Below are 20,492 nucleotides of genomic sequence, written 5' to 3' on the forward strand. Positions count from 1 at the left end.
AGGTGGAAATTATAGGCAATTAGCAAGACACCCCAAATAAAGGAGTGGTTTTGCAGGTGGTGACCACAGACCACTTCTCAGTTCCTATGCTTCCTGTCAGATGTTTTGGTCGCTTTATAATGCTGGCGGTGCTTTCACTCTAGAGGTAGCATGAGACGGAGTCTACAACCCACACAAGTGGCTCAGGTAGTGCAGCTCATCCAGGATGGCACATCAATGCGAGCTGTGGCAAGAAGGTTTGCTGTGTCTGTCAGCGTAGTGTCCAGAGCATGGAGGCGCTACCAGGAGACAGGCCAGTACATCAGGAGACATGGAGGAGGCCGTAGGAAGGGACATAATACTCCCCCTTTATAAAGCATTGGTACGGCCTCACCTGGAATATGCTGTTCAGTTTTGGTCGCCTGTCCATAAAAGGGACACGGCGGAGTTGGAAAGGGTGCAGAGACGCGCGACTAAACTAATATGGGGCATGGAACATCTTAGCTATGAGGAGCGATTAAAGGAGTTACAATTGTTTAGTCTTGAGAAGAGACGTTTAAGGGGGGATATGATAAACGTATATAAGTATATTAATGGCCCATACAAAAAATATGGAGAAAAACTGTTCCAGGTTAAACCCCCCCAAAGGACGAGGGGGCACTCCCTCCGTCTGGAGAAGAAAAAGTTTAGTCTCAAGGGGCGACACGCCTTCTTTACCGTGAGGACTGTGAATTTATGGAACGGTCTACCTCAGGAACTGGTCACAGCAGGAACAATTAACAGCTTTAAAACAGGATTAGATACATTCATGGAACAAAATAACATTAATGCTTATGAAGAAATATAAAATCCCATCCCTTCCCCAATATCGCGCCACACCCCTACCCCTTAATTCCCTGGTTGAACTTGATGGACATATGTCATTTTTCGACCGTACTAACTAACTACTATGTAAGGCAACAACCCAGCAGCAGGACCGCTACCTCTGCCTTTGTGCAAGGAGGAGCAGGAGGAGCACTGCCAGAGCCCTGCAAAATGACCTCCAGCAGGCCACAATGTGCATGTGTCCACTCACAGTCAGAAACAGACTCCATGAGGGTGATATAAGGGCCCAACGTCCACAGGTGGGGGTTGTGCTTACAGGACGTTTGGCATTTTCCAGAGAACACCAAGATTGGCACATTCGCCACTGGCGCCCTGTGCTCTTCACAGATAAAAGCAGGTTCACACTGAGCACATGTGAAAGAGTCTGGAGACGCCGTGGAGAACATTCTGCTGCCTGCAACATCCTCCAGCATGACTGTTTGGTGGTGGGTCAGTAATGGGGTGGGGTGGCATTTCTTTGGGGGCCGCACAGCCCTCCATGTGCTTGCCAGAGGTAGCCTGATGGCCATTAGGTACCGAGAGGAGATTCTTAGACCCCTTGTGAGACTATATGCTGGTGCGGTTGGCCCTGGGTTGCTCCTAATACTAGACAATGCTAGACTTCATGTGGCTGGAGTGTGTCAGCAGTTCCTACAAGAGGAAGGCATTGATGCTATGGACTGGCCGCCCATTCCCCTGAATCCGATTGAGCACATCTGGGTCGTCTCGCTCCATCCACCACAGACTGTCCAGGAGTTGGCGGATTCTTTAGTCCAGGTCTGGGAGGACATCCCTCAGGAGACCATCCTCCACCTCATCAGGATCATGCCCAGGCGTTGTAGGGAGGTCATACGGGCACGTGGAGGCCACACACACTACTGAGCCTCATTGGGACTTGTATTAAGGACATTACATAAAGTTGGATCAGCCTGTAGTGGGGTTTTCCACTGTGATTTTGAGTGTGACTTCATATCCAGACCTCCAGGGGTTGATACATTTGATTTCCATTGATAATTTTTGTGTTATTTTGTTGTCAGCGCATTCAACTATGTAAAGAGGAAAGGATTTCATACGATTAGTTCATTCAGATCTAGGATGTGTTATCGCAGTGTTCACTTAATTTTTTTGAGCAGTGTATATCTGTGTGTATATACTGTGTATGTGTGTGTGTATATATATATATATATATATATATATATATATATATATATATATATACTTTCTCTGCTAGGATACAACACCCGACAAGAGGTCCAGATTATTTTGCAAGCTTTGGGGTCTTTATTTGCATCAAGGTATACAATGCAACGTTTCGGCTAAAAAGCCTTTTTCAAGCATAACAAACATATGCAAATGTCCATCTTAAATAGATAACATGATTGGTGGAAACACAAGTGCAGTAAATATCATAATCAATGGTAAGCCAACCTCCTATATATCATTGGTTGGGGGGAAAAGCATGTGAACATGACAGCTGTCATACAATAAATAAATGTTTGATCACAAGGATCCTTCATATAAAACATATAGTGTGAAAAGATGATACATTCAGGGGGACTCCGTGGCTTTACCTTGTTACCGATGTCGCGATCTGCTGGGGGCTCACGCTCCTTGACTGTGTTTGTAAACACTGTCAGTGCGGCTGCGCGGCATCTCCCTATCAGATCGCACATAGTCGGTTATCTACAAACCTTCCAAAGCGTAAATGCGCACGCGCAGCTGGGATCTGTGCTGCGCATCCCGTTCACATCCCGGTGACAATCGATGATGTACAGAAGATGTGAATCTAAAAAAAGGGGAAATATAAAACCATGATTAAAATCAATTCTCCACGTCTTTAAAGTAGATTGTCTATCTTATGTAATTCAAGTACTCTGAGTATAAGAAAGAAACAAAAGAGAGCAAAGAATAAATAAGTAAAATGAAAAAATAATAAAAAAAATGAAAGAGAAAATAGAAAATAAATAAATAATAAATAATAAATGGATAATTATAAGAAAATAAAAAAAAAATTAAATGAAAAAGAAAAAAGAATTAAAATTGAAAAAAATAATAAAAATAAAAAATAGCAAGAAAATAAAAAAATAAAAATAATTATTAAAAAAATATATATTTGTAAAAAAATAAAAAAAATCAATTATAATAAATGCTAAAAAAAAAAATAATAAAAAAATTATTATAAATTATAAAAAATAATTAGGTAAAAGATAAAGATTAAATGGAAGGGAAAAAAAGGGGGTGGGGAGGAGGAAGAGGAAAGGGGGGCAGGAGAAAAACATGAGGGGAAAAGAGGGAAAAAAATGACAATGCAGTGAAAGGCAGCCAGATGTCTGGGCAACAATATTATAACTACATGTAGGGTTTCAAATTGTAATCAATATTCAATCCTGTTGGATGTAACGTATTTAATTTGTGTATCCAACGGAGTTCCTTTTGCTTTAGGACCCTTTCCCTATCCCCTCCACGTCTGAGGGGAGGGACATGGTAAATAACTCTGAAGCAAAGTTGACTGATGTTGTGTCCCATTTATAAAAAGTGTTTGGGAATGGGGTGCTCGATCTTATCTGTCCTAATAGATGATTTATGCCCATTTAGGTGTATGCGGCACTCATTCCTTGTTTCACCCACATAATAAAGTCCACATGGACATTGTAATAGATATACAACATAAGACGATCTACATGTATGTAACGGGGTTTTGAGGGCGCCCCCTAGTGTCTTCGGGGTCCCTAAACCTAGTTAACTCACTATGCCTGACAGGCAGATCCTGAGCCTCCGCTATCTGGGAGCTGGGGTACATGTCTGCGGCAGTGCCTCCACCCAGTGGAGCATCCGGGGTGGGGATGTGGGGTCCCACTGGGAACATACTTGGTGCAATGAGACTGACACAGCCTAACTGGAACTAACTTTATATAGTAAGTAGCAAATGAACCAACATACATAGGAAAATACAATAGAGTAACACAGATAACAATGCAATGTGGATTTTCCTCACCCACCCCCTTATCTTCGCCCTAATGGCCGTTGGTGCACATAGGAGAGTTGGGGCCCTTATAAGTCCTGCTCCGCAGTGTCACTGAAGCAGCCTGAGCTGTGCAATGTCCGTCACTGGACCTCAGGGTCTTTACTGTGAGTGAGGAGACAGGTGCCCTGTGGTGATACAGGGAGAGGCTTGGCTTACCCTCACAACACAATTAACCAGGTCAGTCAGCTGCAGTCTCCTCTCACTGGATTCACCAGACGTCTGGACTCTTGTCTTTGCCAGCAGGTCCCTTTCTCTGAGGGTGGGTTCACACTACGTTTTCTCCCATACGGGAGCGCATACGGTGGTTGACCACAGTTTTAGGGCCGGTTGTAAAAGCGCATACGGCGCAAAAATGAGCCGACCGGACCGAACGTTTCACTCCGGCCGGCTCATTGAAATGAATGACATACGGGAGCGCGAGGTTTTAGCTCCCCCTGCCGTATGCGCTCCCGTATGGGAGAAAACGTAGTGTGAACCCAGCCTCAGCTGGTGTGGTCTTGGGTGAAACAACTTACAATTGCGTGGTCTGCAATGGCAAGAGATACTCAACCCCAAGTGCAGTTGTGCACCTATACTGGGGCGGAGCTCCTGGACTTGTGGTCCGTTGCTATGGGCGATCCCCAGCATGATAATATGCATACAATGGAGGATGCCTGCAAACGGTCACAAGTACCACAAAGGCATCCTATACATGATAAACGTGTGGATGCATGACATTTAAACATTAGACAAATTCACCGATGTGATCTAAAATAGCAGATGAACCTCAACCCCAAGTGCAGTTGTGCACTGTAAGCTGGGGTAGAGGTCCTACATTTATGGACCACAATATAGGTTCACTACTGTGGTAGATGTAACAATGACATTAACTAACCCTCAAAACTGATGTTAAAATTGAGACATTAGCCAGTATAACCACAGTAGTGAACCTATATTGTGGTCCATAAATGCAGGACCTCTACCCCAGCTTACAGTGCACAACTGCACTTGGGGTTGAGGATCATCTGCTATTTTAGACCACATCGGTGAATTTGTCTAGTGGTCTTGGGTGAAGCAAGTTCTTTCAGCAAGGTGTTATCTCTGTGCTACAGTCTCTCACAGCTAGGAGCATGTCCTTTCTCTGGCTGAGCATGTGGTAACTTGTACAAGTCTTCCAGGACCTCCTTCCTCAGAGCTGTGCAGGAAGTATCCTAACAGGACCTGCCATGATGCCACAATCATGTGACTGAAATGGCAGCAAGTCATGTGATCAATGCTCAATGTTTTATTAACAGCATACTGAGTCCATCTGCCATCTACTGGGCATTTCAGATAATGCAGCCTGTGTGACTCCACAGGGTTACATGTACAAGTGATCCCTCAACTTACAATGGCCTCAACATACAATAGTTTCAACATACAATGTTTTTTTTCTGGACCATCGTAACTTGAAACCAGACTCAACATACAATGTGCGGACAATCCAGATCTGTGAAACGTGACACAACGGGAGGAACTGACCAATCAGAATGGGCATTTTACTGATAAATCACCTCTATTACTGAAGTGCATGCACTGACTGGTGTCTGGTAGCCCCCCTACAGTACAGGGAGGAACTACAAGTTCTGTACTACTCCTTACCTGTGCCAGGGTTAGCTGCTCTATTGGACACCAAGTAAGGGGGGGGCTCCATTTGGGACACTGTGTACTGTATAGGACCCTGAAGAAGCTCCTGTCCTCTACTTAAATCATTGTTTCCCAACCAGGGTGCCTCCAGCTGTTGCAAAACTACAACTCCCAGCATGCCCGGACAGCCAACGGCTGTCCGGGCATGCTGGGAGTTGTAGTTTTGCACCAGCTGGAGGCACCCTGGTTGGGAAACACTGACATAGACAGTGATTACAGCTCCCAGCAGATCTTTATTACTTTTATATGTAAGGATTTGCTTTATCTATATTAGTTATCTACTTAGTTTCTTTAATCCTCACTTTTTCCTATTTTTGGATGACATTTTGGTGGCTTCAGAACCAATTACCAGGTTTCCATAGAGTTCTGGTCTCAACATACAATGGTTTCAACATACAATGGTCATCCCGGGAACCGATTAATATTGTAACTTGAGGGAGCACTGTATATCTTTCATGTATTTTATAAATCTGCCCTGTTTAGGGGTGCGGAAAGCACTCACCTTTGATGATACTGTTGCAATGGCTGCACCCCAGGCAGGGAAAATTCCCTTTGCTGGGGCCCAGCCATGTGCCACCAGACCCAGCAGTCGGTTTAAAACTCCCCAAATCCGACTTCACAAGAATGTCCTTATAATTACGGCCTCTGTGATATGCGAGGACTGGTGATCTAGTGAGCTCTGTTGTCCGTTGTATTATTCTCCAATTCTGTTTAATTCTTTTTGCAATTCTGTTACCGAGAGTAGTAAAAGTGAATTCGCCATGGTACACTCACATGTATCTCTGCAATTTCTGGACACTACCATATTCCTTCGTGACGGTAGGTTGACTACCGATCTTTTCACGAAGGAAACGGATAGAAACACTCTCTAAATTAGTAATAGAAGAAGATGGCAGCACTCACCGGGTAAGTTGCAGAAATTCCTCTTTTATTGTAAAGTGCAGACTAGGAACAACTTAGTGCGGCCGGGCACAGACGCCAAACCTTCGTTCAGTGAAACAGGCGTCCGTGCCCGGCCGCACTAAGATGTTCCTAGTCTGCACTTTACAATAAAAGAGGAATTTCTGCAACTTACCTGGTGAGTGCTGCCATCTTCTTCTATTACGGATGTCACTGACTACCCTTTCTGGCTTGGTATAGCACCCCACATATGGTTGCCCCCGGTGATCTCTGGGAAGGAACTGTTCTGTCGGTCTTGCGCATAGCGAAGTTATCTCGCAGGTGTCCGCATTCAAGTCTCGTTGGCTCGGTGCAATCACTGTTCCTTCTCTCGCAAATCTCTAAATTAGACCTGTGATGTTTTAATAAACTCTGTGGGTAACCTCTCTTGTTGAATTTTTCACACATTTCATCTAGTCTGCCTTCCGCATTTTCAGTGAGTGAAACAATTCTCTTGACCCTCAACAAAATGACATTCAAAAGGTTTGTTAATCCTTTAAGTGTTACACAGGAATAGCAGCAAATTGAAGGAGAAAATGCTAAATCTTCATTTTTTACACAGGCGTGTTCTTGTAGACCCAGTTTTTGAATTTGTACAAGGGGTAAAAGGAGAGAAATCTTCCTAAAATGTGTAACCCAATTTCTCTTGAGTAAGGAAATACCTCATATGTGGATGTCAAGTGTTCTGTGGGTGCACTACAAGGCTCAGAAGGGAAGGAGCGACAATGGGATTTTGAAGAGTGAGTTTTTCTGAAAATGTTTTTGGGGGGGTGGGGTCACATTTAAGAAGCCCCTATGGTGCCAGAACAGCAAAAAAATAAAATAAAAAAAACACATGGCATACTATTTTAGAAACTACACCCCTCAAGGCACGTAACAATGGGTACAGTAAGCCTTAACACCCCACAGGTGTTTTGATGACTTTTTGTTAAATTTGGATGTGTAAATGATTTTTTTTTCCACTAAAATGTTAGTTTTCCCCCAAATTTTAAATGTTTACAAGGGGTAATATGAGAAAATGCCCCCCAAAATTTGTAACCCAATCTCTTCTGAGTATGGAAATACCCCTTGTGTGGACGTCAAGTGCTCTGCTGGCGCACTACAATGCTCAGAAGAGAAGGAATCACATTTGGCTTTTAGAAAGCAAATTTTGCTGAAATGGTTTTTGGGGGGCATGTCGTATTTAGGAAGCCCCTATGGTGCCAGAACAGCAAAAAAATAAAAAAAATTAATAAACAACTTTTTTTGTTAAAGTTGGATGTGTAAATGAAAAAAAAAAAAAAAATTTCACTAAAATGCTGTTTTCCCCCAAAATGTTACATTTTTACAAGGGGTAATAGTAAAAAGTGACCCCCAAAATTTGTAACCCCATTTCTTCTGAGTATGGAAATACCCCATATGTGGATATAAAATGCTCTGCGGGTGAACTACAATGCTCAGTAAAGAAGGAGCGCCATTGAGCTTTTGGAGAGTGAATTTGTTTGGAATGGAAGTCAGGCGCAGCCATGTGTGTTTACAAAGCCCCCCGTGGTGCCAGAACAGTGAACCCCCACGTGACCCCATTTTGAAAACTACACCCCTCACAGAATTTAATAAGGGGTTTAGTGGGTATTTACACCCCACTGGCGTTTGACAGATCTTTGGAACAGTGGGCTGTGCAAATGAAAAATTATATTTTTCATTTTCACGGACCACTAGTCAAAAAATCTGTCAGAGACCTGTGGGGCGTAAATGGTCACTGCACCCCTTATTACATTACATGAGGGGTGTAGTTTCCAAAATGGGGTCACGTGGGGTCCATTGTTCTGGCACCAGGGGGGCTTTGTAAACACACGTGGCCTTCAATTCCAGATAAACTTTATCTTCAAAAGCCCAATGGCGCTCCTTCTCTTCTGAGCATTGTAGTTCTCCCGCAGAGCACTTTACATCCACATATGGGGTATGTTCTTACTCTGAAGAAATGGGGTTACAAATTTGGAAGGGCTTTTTTCCTATTTTTCCTTGTGAAAATGAAAAATTTAGGGTAACACCAGCATTTTAGTGAAAATGTTTTTTTTTTTTATTTTCCCATCCAACTTTAATGAAAATTCTTCCAACACCTGTGGGGTGTTAAAGCTCACTATACCCCTTGTTACGTTTCGTGAGTTTCCAAAATGGGGTCACATGTGGGTATTTATTTTTTTGCGTTTATTTCAGAACCGCTGTAAAATTGGCCACTGCTGTGCAAATCACCAATTTAGGCCTTAAATGTACATAGTGCACTCTCACTCCTGAGCCTTGTTGTGCGCCCGCAGAGCATTTTACGCCCAAATATGGGGTATTTCCATACTAAGGAGAAATTGCGTTACAAATTTTGGGGGGTCTTTTTTTCCTTTTACCGCTTGTGAAAATAAAAAGTATGGGGCAACACCAGCATGTTAGTGTAATTTTTTTTTATTTTTTTACACTAACAGGCTGGCGTAGCCCCAACTTTTCCTTTTCATAAGGGGTAACAGGAGAAAACGCCCCCCAAAATTTGTAGTGCAAGTACAGAAATACCCTGTATGTGACCCTAAACTGTTTCCCTGAAATACGACAGGGCTCCGAAGTGAGAGAGTGCCTTGCAGATTTGAGGACTAAATTAGGGATTGCATAGGGGTGGACATAGGGGTATTCTACGCCAGCCTCCAGCTGTTGCTAAACTCCCAGCATGCCTGGACAGTTAGTGGCTGTACGGAAATGATCAGAGTTGTTGTTTTGCCAAAGCTGGAGGCTCCATTTTGGAAACACTGCCGTATGATACGTTTTTAATTTTTATTGGGGGGGGGGGGGGGCAGTGTAAGGGGGTGTATATGTAGTGTTTTACCCTTTATTATGTGTTAGTGTAGTGTAGTGTTTTTAGGGTACATTCACACTGGCGGAGGTTTACAGTGAGTTTACCGCTAGGAGTTTGCGCTGCGGCTAAGAATTTGCCGCAGCTCAGACTTCAAGCAGGAAACTTACTGTAAACCTGCCTGTGTGAATGTACCCTGTACATTCACATGGGGGGGGGGGGCAAACCTGCAGCTGTTTCAAAACTGCAACTCCCAGCATGTAATGACCGTGCATGCTGGGAGTTGTACTTTGGCAACAGCTGGAGACACACTGGTTGGAAAACCTTCAGTTAGGTTCTGTTACCTAGCTCAGTATTTTCCAACCAGTGTGTCTCCAGCTGTTGCAAAACTACAACTCCCAGCATGTACTGATCGCCGAAGTGTATGCTGGGAGATGTAGTTATGCAACAGCTGGAGGCATGCCGAGACAGCTGTTTGGGCATGCTGGGATTTGCAGTTTTGCAACATCTGGAGGACTACAGTTTAGAGACCACTGTATAGTGGTCTCAGACTGTAGCCCTCCAGATGTTGCTAGGCAACTCACCGGCTCTTGTGGGATCCAAGGAGCCAGCCGCACGACATCGCCGCCCGCCGATCCCCGTTGCCAGCTACCGTGGGTCTTCGACGCCGGTCCCTGTCGGTTTCTCCATCCTGCCCCAACTATTGTGGGTGGGCAGAAGGGGGAAACTTAATGATTTCAGCAGGCATCCCGGTCCGATCCCCGCCCTAAGGAGGAAGTTAAGTACTGGAAGGATTAAGATTTTTTAATAGAAGTAATTTACAAATCTGTTTAACTTTTTGGCACCAGTTGGGTACTCTGCTGGAAACACCTTATCCCCTATCCGCGATCTCCGCTGTGGCACCCGTTATTCGGTGCACAGAGCGACCTCTGCTCCCTGCCCAAGCGCTGGCGATGCAAGCCGCCGCGCCCCCTCCATTCACGTCTATGGGAGGGGGCGTGACGCCCCCTCCCATAGACGTGAATGGAGGGGGCGCGGGGTGACGTCACAAACACAGAAGCTGCAAGCTTCCTTGTTCTAGACGCCGCCGCCGCCACTGGCCCGGAGACCGCGGGGGGTCCCCACGATCTAACATCTTATCCCCTATCCTTTGGACAGGGGATAAGATGTTTCCAACGGAGTTACCCTTTAAGGACTTTGAGGTACATTTGGACACTATTTATGATACTTTCTTATGTGCTTTATACTGTTGATGATTGTTTGGGGCTTATATTACTGTGAATACCTTCCTGTGTTAATATCATCTGATATACATGTATGTGGGATTCCTTCCTGTTTATTTTGGAGATATTTAATTTTTTATCTATTTATTTTTATCAACTGGTGCTAGAAAGTTAAACAGATTTGTAAATTACTTTTATTAAAAAATCTTTAACCTTCCAGTACTTATTAGCTACTGAATACTACAGAGGAAATTATTTTCTTTTTGGATTTCTCTTCTGTCACGACCACAGTGCTCTCTGCTGACCATTTTAGGAACTGTCCAGAGCAGAATATGTTTGCTATGGGGATTTTCTCCTACTCTGGACAGTTCATAAAATGGACAAAGATGTCAGCAGAGAGCACTGTGCTCGTGAAAGAAGAGAAAGCCAGAAAGAAAAGCATTTCCTCTGTATTATACAGCCCCTAAAAAGTACTGGAAGGATTAAGATTTTTTAATGGAAGTAATTTACAAATCTGTTTAACTTTCTGGCACCAGTTGATTTAGAAAAAAAAATATATATATTTTTTTTTTTTCATATCAACTGGCTCCAGAAAGTTAAACAGATTTGTAAATTACTTCTATTAAAAAATCTTAATCCTTCCAGTACTTATCAGCTGCTGAAGTTGAGTTTTTCTTTCCAGTCTTACCACAGTGCTCTCTGCTGACACCTCTGTCTGTCTCAGGAACTGTCCAGAGCAGGAGAGGTTTGCTATGGGGATTTGCTCCTACTCTGGACAGCACCTAAGACAGACAGAGGTCAGCAGAGAGCACTGTGGTCAGACAGAAAATAACAACTCAACTTCAGCAGCTGATAATCTTAATCCTTCCAGTACTTATCAGCTGCTGAAGTTGAGTTGTTATTTTCTGTCTGACAACAGTGCTGACACCATTGTCTGTCTCAGGAACTGTCCAGAGTAGGAGCAAATCCCCATAGTAAACCTCTCCTGCTCTGGACAGTTCCTGAGACAGAGGTGTCAGCAGAAAGAACTGTTGTCAGACAGAAAACAACAACTCAACTTCAGCAGCTGATAAGTATTGGAAGGATTAAGATTTTTGAAATAGAATTTACAAATCTCTAACTTTCTGGAGCCAGTAGATATGAAAAAAATAGTTTTTCACTGGAATACCCCTTTGAGGTTACTAAAAATCTGTGTATAACAACGCTCCTTGATGTCTTGTGTAAACCAAAAGTCACAGTAAAAGTGACAAATTTTAAAACGGAGACAAATCTTGTGACCAATTGACCCATTTTTTAAACTCAAAAAAACATGAATCCTTTGATAAATTCCTGCCCATATGGGAGGATATGTTGGCCATTTCTGGACAGAACTAGAGTACCGCCTAAACATCTGCCATGTTACCAATGGAAAGCTCTAGGAACATTTGTGGTCTATAGGTAAAACTGGGATTCTTAAAAAGGGGTACTCCGCCCCTAAACCCTATCCGACGCCAGTCATCAGTGCACAGAGCGAACTCCGCCTACATTCATGTCAATGGGAGGAGGTGTGACAGCTATGTACTAGTCGTCACCCCCCTCCCATAGACATGAATGGAAGCCCCCTGCCAGGTTTCCATGTTAAAGAGGAAAACATTTATTTTTATTTTTTTAAATCAACTGGTGCCAGAAAGTTAAACTGATTTGTAAATTACTTCTATTAAAAAATCTTAATCCTTCCAGTACTTATTAGCTGCTGTATACTACAGACAAAGTTCTTTTCTATTTGAATTTCCTTTCTGTTTGACCACAGTGCTCTCTGCTGACACCTCTGTCCATGTCAAGAACTGTCCAGAGTAGGCTCAAATCCTCATAGCAAACCTCTCCTTCTCTGGACAGTTCCTGACATAGACAGAGGTGTTAGCAGAGAGCACTGTGGTCATAATAGAAAGAACTACACAACTTTCTTTGGAGCATACAAAGAAATAAGTACTGGAAGGATTAAGATTTTTTTTATAGAAGTAATTTACAAATCTGTTTAAGTTTGTGGCACCAGTTGATTAAAAAAAAAAAAAAGTTTTCCAGTGGAGTAACCCTTTAAAAGGGGACTCAGCCCCTAGAAATCTTAGCCTCTATCCAAAAGGAAAGGGAATAAGATGTCTGTTCGGCCACTGGGGACCCCCGTGATCTCCCTACTGCACCCGGCCATCACGCCCCCTCCCATAGACTTGCATTGAGGCCTATTTTAATCACCATGTGTGAACCCAGCCATAGGCAACAGGTCCCACAATGAAGCTCCACACCTGCCACATTTCCTCCAGTCTGAACTTTATAATGGCTATTTTCCTAAATGAGTTCTTTGATGTTTAACAAGACTTGATTTCTGGCTAAAACCTTTCCCACATTCTGAACATGAATATGGTTTGTCTTTTGTATGAGTTCTCAAATGATGAACAAGAACAGATTTATACGTGAAACATCTTCCACATTCTGTGCATGAGAATGGCTTCTCCCCTGTGTGAGTTCTCAGATGATAAACAAAAGCAGATTTATAGGTAAAACAGCTTCCACATTCTGAGCAGGAATACGGCTTCTCCCCAGTGTGAATTCTCATATGCTTCACAAGATTTGATTTCTGGCTAAAACTTTTTCCACATTCTGAACACGGAAACGGCTTCTCCCCTGTGTGACTTCTCAGGTGATCCACAAGACTCGATTTCTTGTTAAAATGTTTCCCACACTCTGAACATGAAAATGGCTTCTCGCCTGTGTGAATTCTCAAATGATGAATAAAAGCAGATTTATAGGTAAAACATTTCCCACATTCAGAACATGAAAACGGCTTTTCCCCTGTGTGACTTCTTAGATGTTCCATGAGACTTGATTTCTGACTAAAATATTTCCCACACACAGGACATAAAAATGGCTTCTCGCCTGTGTGAATTTTCCTATGTTCAACAAGAACTGATTTCTTGCGATAACATTTCCCGCATTCAGGACACGAAAACTGCTCTGCCTCCGTGTGAGTTTTCAGATGTCTCTCAAGATTAAATTCCTGGGAAAAAGTTCTCCCACATTCTGAACATGAAAATGAACTTTCATCTGTGTTAATTCTCTCATGCAATGAAAGAGAAGATTTTTTTCTGGAATGTTCCCCATTTGTTAACATATTTTCAGGTATTAGTTGGCCAATCAGTGATTGACTTAAGGAAGGTTCCTGGTGACCAGCGGTATCAGGGGATAGATCGCTGCTGTGAATGTCCAAGGGTACATTAGTTTGAGCTGTATTGTTATGCATTATTTCATAGTAGGGAGAAAAAAGATGTCCATGGGGGTCTCCACCTGGAAAAAGAAACAAAAAACTTTTTCAATAAAATAATTTATATAGACATGCAAGTGATAAATGGCAATTTAGTAAGTCATTCATCTCAGTAAGTAATCATATAAACTTGTATAAGAACAGACGCAGGCTATAGAAAGCATTAAAGGGGTACTCTGCTGGGACCCTTGCGATCTCTGTGCAGGGGCCGTGGGGTCATGTGGGGCGTGGCCGCGACGTCACGACCCCTCGCTGCCCACCCAATAGTTTGGAACAAAATGTTCTGAACGCTGGGGCAGTGGAGTACCCCTTTAAGAAGGTCAAGCACTGTCCCCAAAATCATTGTTGCTTCCTTTAGATCAGGAGCCTGTGAAGACACCCTTAGATCTGAGGATATGTAGAATATGAATACAAAAAAAAAAAAACTACTTTACTACTACTTTAGATTCATACAATTCTCAAGCTTCATTAAACACCTTGTAAAAAAAACATCACTGGTAGAGCCGACGCATTTCTGACAGTGTCTGTCCTTACTCATGGCCAAAAAAATAGCTATTTCTGTTTTTTTTTTTTTTATAGCTACGATTAAGAACAGTTACTGACTGAAATGCGTCGGCTCTACATGTGATATGTCTTTATATGATGTTCAATAAAGTTTGAGAATTTTCTGTATTAATATAGAAATCATCATAACATTCCTCAGTTCGTTCTTTGCAGCGACAGGTTTTTAATCCAGACCATACAGTCTGATGTGTCCCAATGTTAAAAGAAGCAGCAACTTTGTGGGAAATGTGATTCATGCAACAATATATGAAATAAAATCCTCAATTAAAAGTAAAGGTGTTAATGCCAACCCTGGTCCCACCCTTCCTAATGAGAAAACTGGTTGACGGAAAGAGGTGTAGGAGAGGGGCGAAGTTTCAAGCAGCACCACAATAAATACTTAAATGGGCACTCTCATTAAAACTAATTTTTTGCTATTGCACTCCTTTCTAATGTAGTTTGTTTAAAAAAAATTAAGTTCTCTCTCTTTTATTTGTGTTCAAAAAAGCTGCCACTAGGTGTCTCCCTACTTGTCCAGAGCACATTTCTCCCCATCTTTTGCACAGACTTTGGACTCCTGCTGGCCTGGTAGAAGTCCAAAATCAGGAAATGCTGAGGGGGGGGGGGGGGGGGTTGGGGTGTTTTGGGGTGCAGCCTTAGCCAATCATACGCATCTCACACTGAACTGCTCTGGGCGGTGTGTAGCAGAGTGAGGGAGGAAGTTCTCCCCTGTATGGCTTCAGATAATGTCATGCCTGCGGGGGAACGCCAATTCCCAGTCTGTGAATCTGACATTTGACAAGATCATGAGAGGTACTCTTTAAAGGAGAACTCCAGCAAAAATTAACTTATCACCTATCCACAGGACAGGGCATAAGTACAGTGGAAAAAAAAAAAAAAGTATTTTGTCAGTCACCAATTGTGCATGTTCTCCCACTTATAAAGATGAGAGGCTGTTATTTTCATCATAGGTTATAACCTCGACTATGAGAGACAGAATGAGGATAAAAATCCATAAAATCACACTGATTTTTTTTTGCAAATTATGGTGTAAAATAAATATTTGGTCAATAACAAAAGTTCATCTCAATACTTTGTTATATCCCCTTTGTTGGCAAGGACAGGAGTCAAACGTTTTCCGTAAGTCTTTACAAGGTTTTCACACACTGTTGCTGTTATTTTGGCCCATTCCTCCATGCAGATCTCCTCTAGAGCAGTGATGTTTTGGGGCTGTCGCTGGGCAACACGGACTTTCAACTCCCTCCAAAGGTTTTCTATGGGGTTGAGATCTAGAGACTGGCTAGGCCACTCCAGGACCTTGAAATGCTTCTTAAGAAGGCCACTCCTTTTTTGCCCGGGGCGGTGTGTTTGGGATCATTGTCATGCTGAAAGACCCAGCCACGTTTCATCTTCAATGCCCTTGCTGATGAAAGGAGGTTTTCACTCAAAATCTCACGATACATGGCCCCATTCATTCTTTCCTTTATACGGATCAATCGTCCTGGTCCCTTAGCAGAAAAACAGCCCCAAAGCATGATGTTTCCTCCCTCATGCTTCACAGTAGGTATGGTGTTCTTTGGATGTAACTCAGCATTCTTTCTCCTCCAAACTCGACGAGTTGTGTTTTTACCAAAAAGTTCTACTTTGGTTTCATCTGACCATATGACATTCTCCCAATACTCTTCTGGACCATCCAAATGTTCTCTAGCAAACTTCAGACGGGCCCGGACATGTACTGGCTTAAGCAGGGGGACAATTCTGGCACTGCATGAGTTCCTGGCGTCCCTGTTCTCATGATCATTTTGACACCACGGGGTGAGATCTTGCGTGGAGCCCCAGATGGAGGGAGATTATCAGTGGTCTTGTATGTCTTCCTTTTTCTAATAATTGCTCCCACAGTTGATTTCTTCACACCAAGCTTCTTGCCTATTGCAGATTGAGTCTTCCCAGCCTGGTGCAGGTCTACAATTTTGTTTCTGGTGTCCTTGACAGCTTTTTGGTCTTGGCCATAGTGGAGTTTGGAGTGTGACTCTTTGAGGTTGTGGACAGGTGTCTTTTATATTGATAACAAGCTGTACACCTTGCTTGACTCTGAAGACAGTGTCTGAACGCTCATCCACAGGTGAGCTTGATTGGCGACATTTCAGGCTTGAGGAAGGGAGAGATCCTGAAACGTTGCCAATCAAGCTCACCTGTGGATGAGCGTCCAGACGCTGTCTTCAGAGTCAAGCAAGGTGTACAGCTAATATGGACACTCCAACACGGCTTTCCGGTGGGAGCAGAAGAAGTTGATCCTATGCTGTAACCTGTCTTAGCGAACGAGCACTGGGTGATTATGTTGTGTTCTTATACACTGTTCCCGTATTTAAAGTTTTTTGTATGAAGACATACGCTGGAAGTAAAGTGGTGAAGTTTTAACGCAAATTTTGTTGTACGCGTGCAATTTCTACTGAGCTGTGTTATACTGAGAAGTGTGGAAACTCAGGTGCACTGCGTCACACCCTTGTGCTAATACACACCCATACCCCTGTTCACACTGAATTAGGCAGGAGAGAGAACACAGAGGAGTGCTATCAGAGAGGAGAGAGAACACTGAGGAATGCTATCAGAGAGGAGAGAGAACACTGAGGAATGCTATCAGAGAGGAGAGAGAACACTGAGGAGTGCTATCAGACAAGAGAGAGAACACAGAGGAGTGCCATCAGACAGGAGAGAGAGCACAGAGGAGTGCTATCAGAGAGGAGAAAGCACAGAGGAGTGCTATCAGACAGGAGGGAGAACACAGAGGAGTGCTATCAGACAGGAGAGAGAACACTGAGGGGTGCTATCAGACAAGAGAGAGAACAGAGGAGTGCTATCAGACAAGAGAGAGAACACAGGAGTGCTATCAGACAGAAGAGAGAGCACAGAGGAGGGCTATCAGACATGAGAGTGCACAGAGGAGGGCTATAAGACAGGAGAGCGAGCACAGAGGAGTGCTATCAGACAGGAGAGAGAGCACAGAGGAGCGCTATCAGACAGTAGAGAGAGAGCACAGAGGAGCGCTATCAGACAGGAGAGAGAGCACAGAGGAGCGCTATCAGACAGGAGAGAGAACACAGAGGAGCGCTATCAGACAGGAGAGAGAGCACAGAGGAGTGCTATCAGACAGGAGAGAGAGCACAGAGGAGTGCTATCAGACAGGAGAGAGAGCACAGAGGAGTGCTATCAGACAGGAGAGAGAGCACAGAGGAGTGCTATCAGACAGGAGAGAGAGAGCACAGAGGAGTGCTATCAGACAGGAGAGAGAGCACAGAGGAGTGCTATCAGACAGGAGAGAGAACACAGGAGTGCTATCAGACAGGAGAGAGAGCACAGAGGAGTACTATCAGACAGGAGAGAGAACACAGAGGAGTGCTATCAGACAGGAGAGAGAGCACAGAGGAGTGCTATCAGACAGGAGAGAGCACAGAGGAGTCCTATCAGACAGGAGAGAGAGAGAGCACAGAGGAGCGCTATCAGACAGGAGAGAGCACAGAGGAGCGCTATCAGACAGGAGAGAGCACAGAGGAGCGCTATCAGACAGGAGAGAGCACAGAGGAGCGCTATGAGACAGGAGAGAGAACACAGAGGAGCGCTATCAGACAGGAGAGAGCACAGAGGAACGCTATCAGACAAAGAGAGAACAAAGAGGAGTGCTATCAGATGGAGAGAGAGCACAGAGGAGTGCTATCAGACGGAGAGAGAGCACAGAGGAGTGCTATCAGACAGGAGAGAGCACAGAGGAGCGCTATCAGACAAAGAGAGAACAAAGAGGTGTGCTATCAGACGGAGAGAGAGCACAGAGGAGTGCTATCAGACAGGAGAGAGCACAGAGGAGTGCTATCAGACAGGAGAGAGAACACATAGGAGCGCTATCAGACAGGAGAGAGAGAGCACAGAGGAGTGCTATCAGACAGGAGAGAGAACACAGAGGAGTGCTATCAGACAGGAGAGAGCACAGAGGAGTGCTATCAGACAGGAGAGAGAACACAGAGGAGTGCTATCAGACAGGAGAGAGAACACAGAGGAGTGCTATCACACAGGAGAGAGAACACAGAGGAGTGCTATCAGAGAGGAGAGAGCACAGAGGAGTGCTATCAGACAGGAGAGAGAGCACAGAGGAGTGCTATCAGACAGGAGAGAGAACACAGAGGAGTGCTATCAGAGAGGAGAGAGCACAGAGGAGTGCTATCAGACAGGAGAGAGAGCACAGAGGAGTGCTATCAGACAGGAGAGAGAACACAGAGGAGTGCTATCAGAGAGGAGAGAGCACAGAGGAGTGCTATCAGACAGGAGAGAGAGCACAGAGGAGTGCTATCAGACAGGAGAGAGAACACAGAGGAGTGCTATCAGACAGGAGAGAGAGCACAGATGAGTGCTATCAGACAGGAGAGAGAGCACAGAGGAGTGCTATCAGACAGGAGAGAGCACAGAGGAGTGCTATCAGACAGGAGAGAGAGCACAGAGGAGTGCTATCAGACAGGAGAGAGAGCACAGAGGAGTGCTATCAGACAGGAGAGAGAACACAGAGGAGTGCTATCAGAGAGGAGAGAGCACAGAGGAGTGCTATCAGACAGGAGAGAGAGCACAGAGGAGCGCTATCAGACAGGAGAGAGAGCACAGAGGAGCGCTATCAGACAGGAGAGAGAGCACAGATGAGTGCTATCAGACAGGAGAGAGAGCACAGAGGCGTGCTATCAGACAGGAGAGAGAGCACAGAGGAGTGCTATCAGACAGGAGAGAGAGCACAGAGTAGTGCTATCAGACAGGAGAGAGAGCACAGAGGAGTGCTATCAGACAGGAGAGAGAACACAGAGGAGTGCTATCAGACAGGAGAGAGAACACAGAGGAGTGCTATCACACAGGAGAGAGAACACAGAGGAGTGCTATCAGAGAGGAGAGAGCACAGAGGAGTGCTATCAGACAGGAGAGAGAGCACAGAGGAGTGCTATCAGACAGGAGAGAGAACACAGAGGAGTGCTATCAGACAGGAGAGAGCACAGAGGAGTGCTATCAGACAGGAGAGAGAGCACAGAGGAGCGCTATCAGACAGGAGAGAGAACACAGAGGAGCGCTATCAGACAGGAGAGAGAACACAGAGGAGTGCTATCAGACAGGAGAGAGAGCACAGAGGAGTGCTATCAGACAGGAGAGAGCACAGAGGAGTGCTATCAGACAGGAGAGAGCACAGAGGAGTGCTATCAGACAGGAGAGAGAGCACAGAGGAGTGCTATCAGACAGGAGAGAGAACACAGAGGAGTGCTATCAGAAAGGAGAGAGAACACAGAGGAGTGCTATCAGACAGGAGAGAGAACACAGAGGAGTGCTATCAGACAGGAGAGAGCACAGAGGAGTGCTATCAGACAGGAGAGAGAGCACAGAGGAGTGCTATCAGACAGGAGAGAGAACACAGAGGAGTGCTATCAGACAGGAGAGAGAGCACAGAGGAGTGCTATCAGATAGGAGAGAGAGAGCACAGAGGAGTGCTATCAGATAGGAGAGAGAGAGCACAGAGGAGTGCTATCAGATAGGAGAGAGAGCACAGAGGAGTGCCAGCCCACCCTCACCTACAGGACTTTGTCTATGTCTGTGCTTCAGCTTGGACAAAGCCATGATTTTATAATCCATGACTTCTAAAAAAAAAGGAAATAAACATTTTTTATGAAGAATATTAGAAAGGTCAATGTTTTGCCAAGATTTACAAGACAGAAGACGTTTGTATCTGACAGAGCCCGTATATAGTTCTTCCTTTCCCCTATATAGTTCTTCCTTTCCCCTATATAGTTCTTCCTTTCCCCTATATAGTTCTTTCTTTCCCGTATATAGTTCTTTCTTTCCCGTATATAGTTCTTTCTTTCCCGTATATAGTTCTTCCTTTCCCGTATATAGTTCTTCCTTTCCCCTATATAGTTCTTCCTTTCCCCTATATAGTTCTTCCTTTCCCCTATATAGTTCTTCCTTTCCCCTATATAGTTCTTCCTTTCCCCTATATAGTTCTTCCTTTCCCCTATATAGTTCTTCCTTTCCCCTATATAGTTCTTCCTTTCCCCTATATAGTTCTTCCTTTCCCCTATATAGTTCTTCCTTTCCCCTATATAGTTCTTCCTTTCCCGTATATAGTTCTTC

General features: G+C 44.2%; 2 protein-coding genes across 5 annotated transcripts in view; both read right to left on the reverse strand.

Annotated features, from left to right (window-relative positions):
- The window catches only part of LOC130363173 (zinc finger protein OZF-like), a 29,759-nt gene extending 24,346 nt beyond the window's left edge, over positions 1 to 5,413 (reverse strand). The window contains exons 1-2 of one of the 4 annotated variants that reach the window (XM_056568605.1): positions 4,968 to 5,413; positions 2,535 to 2,629 (exon numbers count right to left, since the gene is read on the reverse strand). The gene's annotated coding sequence lies outside the window, so the exon portion shown is untranslated. Of the gene's footprint in view, positions 1 to 2,414; positions 2,745 to 4,967 lie in introns of those variants that run through there. The other 3 variants (XM_056568604.1, XM_056568609.1, XM_056568603.1) reach the window with 3 other exon arrangements.
- A 7,182-nt stretch (positions 5,414 to 12,595) lies between these two features.
- The window catches only part of LOC130361089 (uncharacterized), an 85,747-nt gene continuing 77,850 nt past the window's right edge, over positions 12,596 to 20,492 (reverse strand). The window contains 2 exon segments of the mRNA XM_056563654.1: positions 12,596 to 13,825; positions 19,934 to 19,999. Of these exon segments, the coding sequence (XP_056419629.1) occupies positions 12,822 to 13,825; positions 19,934 to 19,999 (1,070 nt within the window). The 3' untranslated portion in view covers positions 12,596 to 12,821.

Source organism: Hyla sarda, chromosome 3, assembly GCF_029499605.1.
Source record: "Hyla sarda isolate aHylSar1 chromosome 3, aHylSar1.hap1, whole genome shotgun sequence".
Lineage (NCBI taxonomy): Eukaryota > Metazoa > Chordata > Amphibia > Anura > Hylidae > Hyla > Hyla sarda.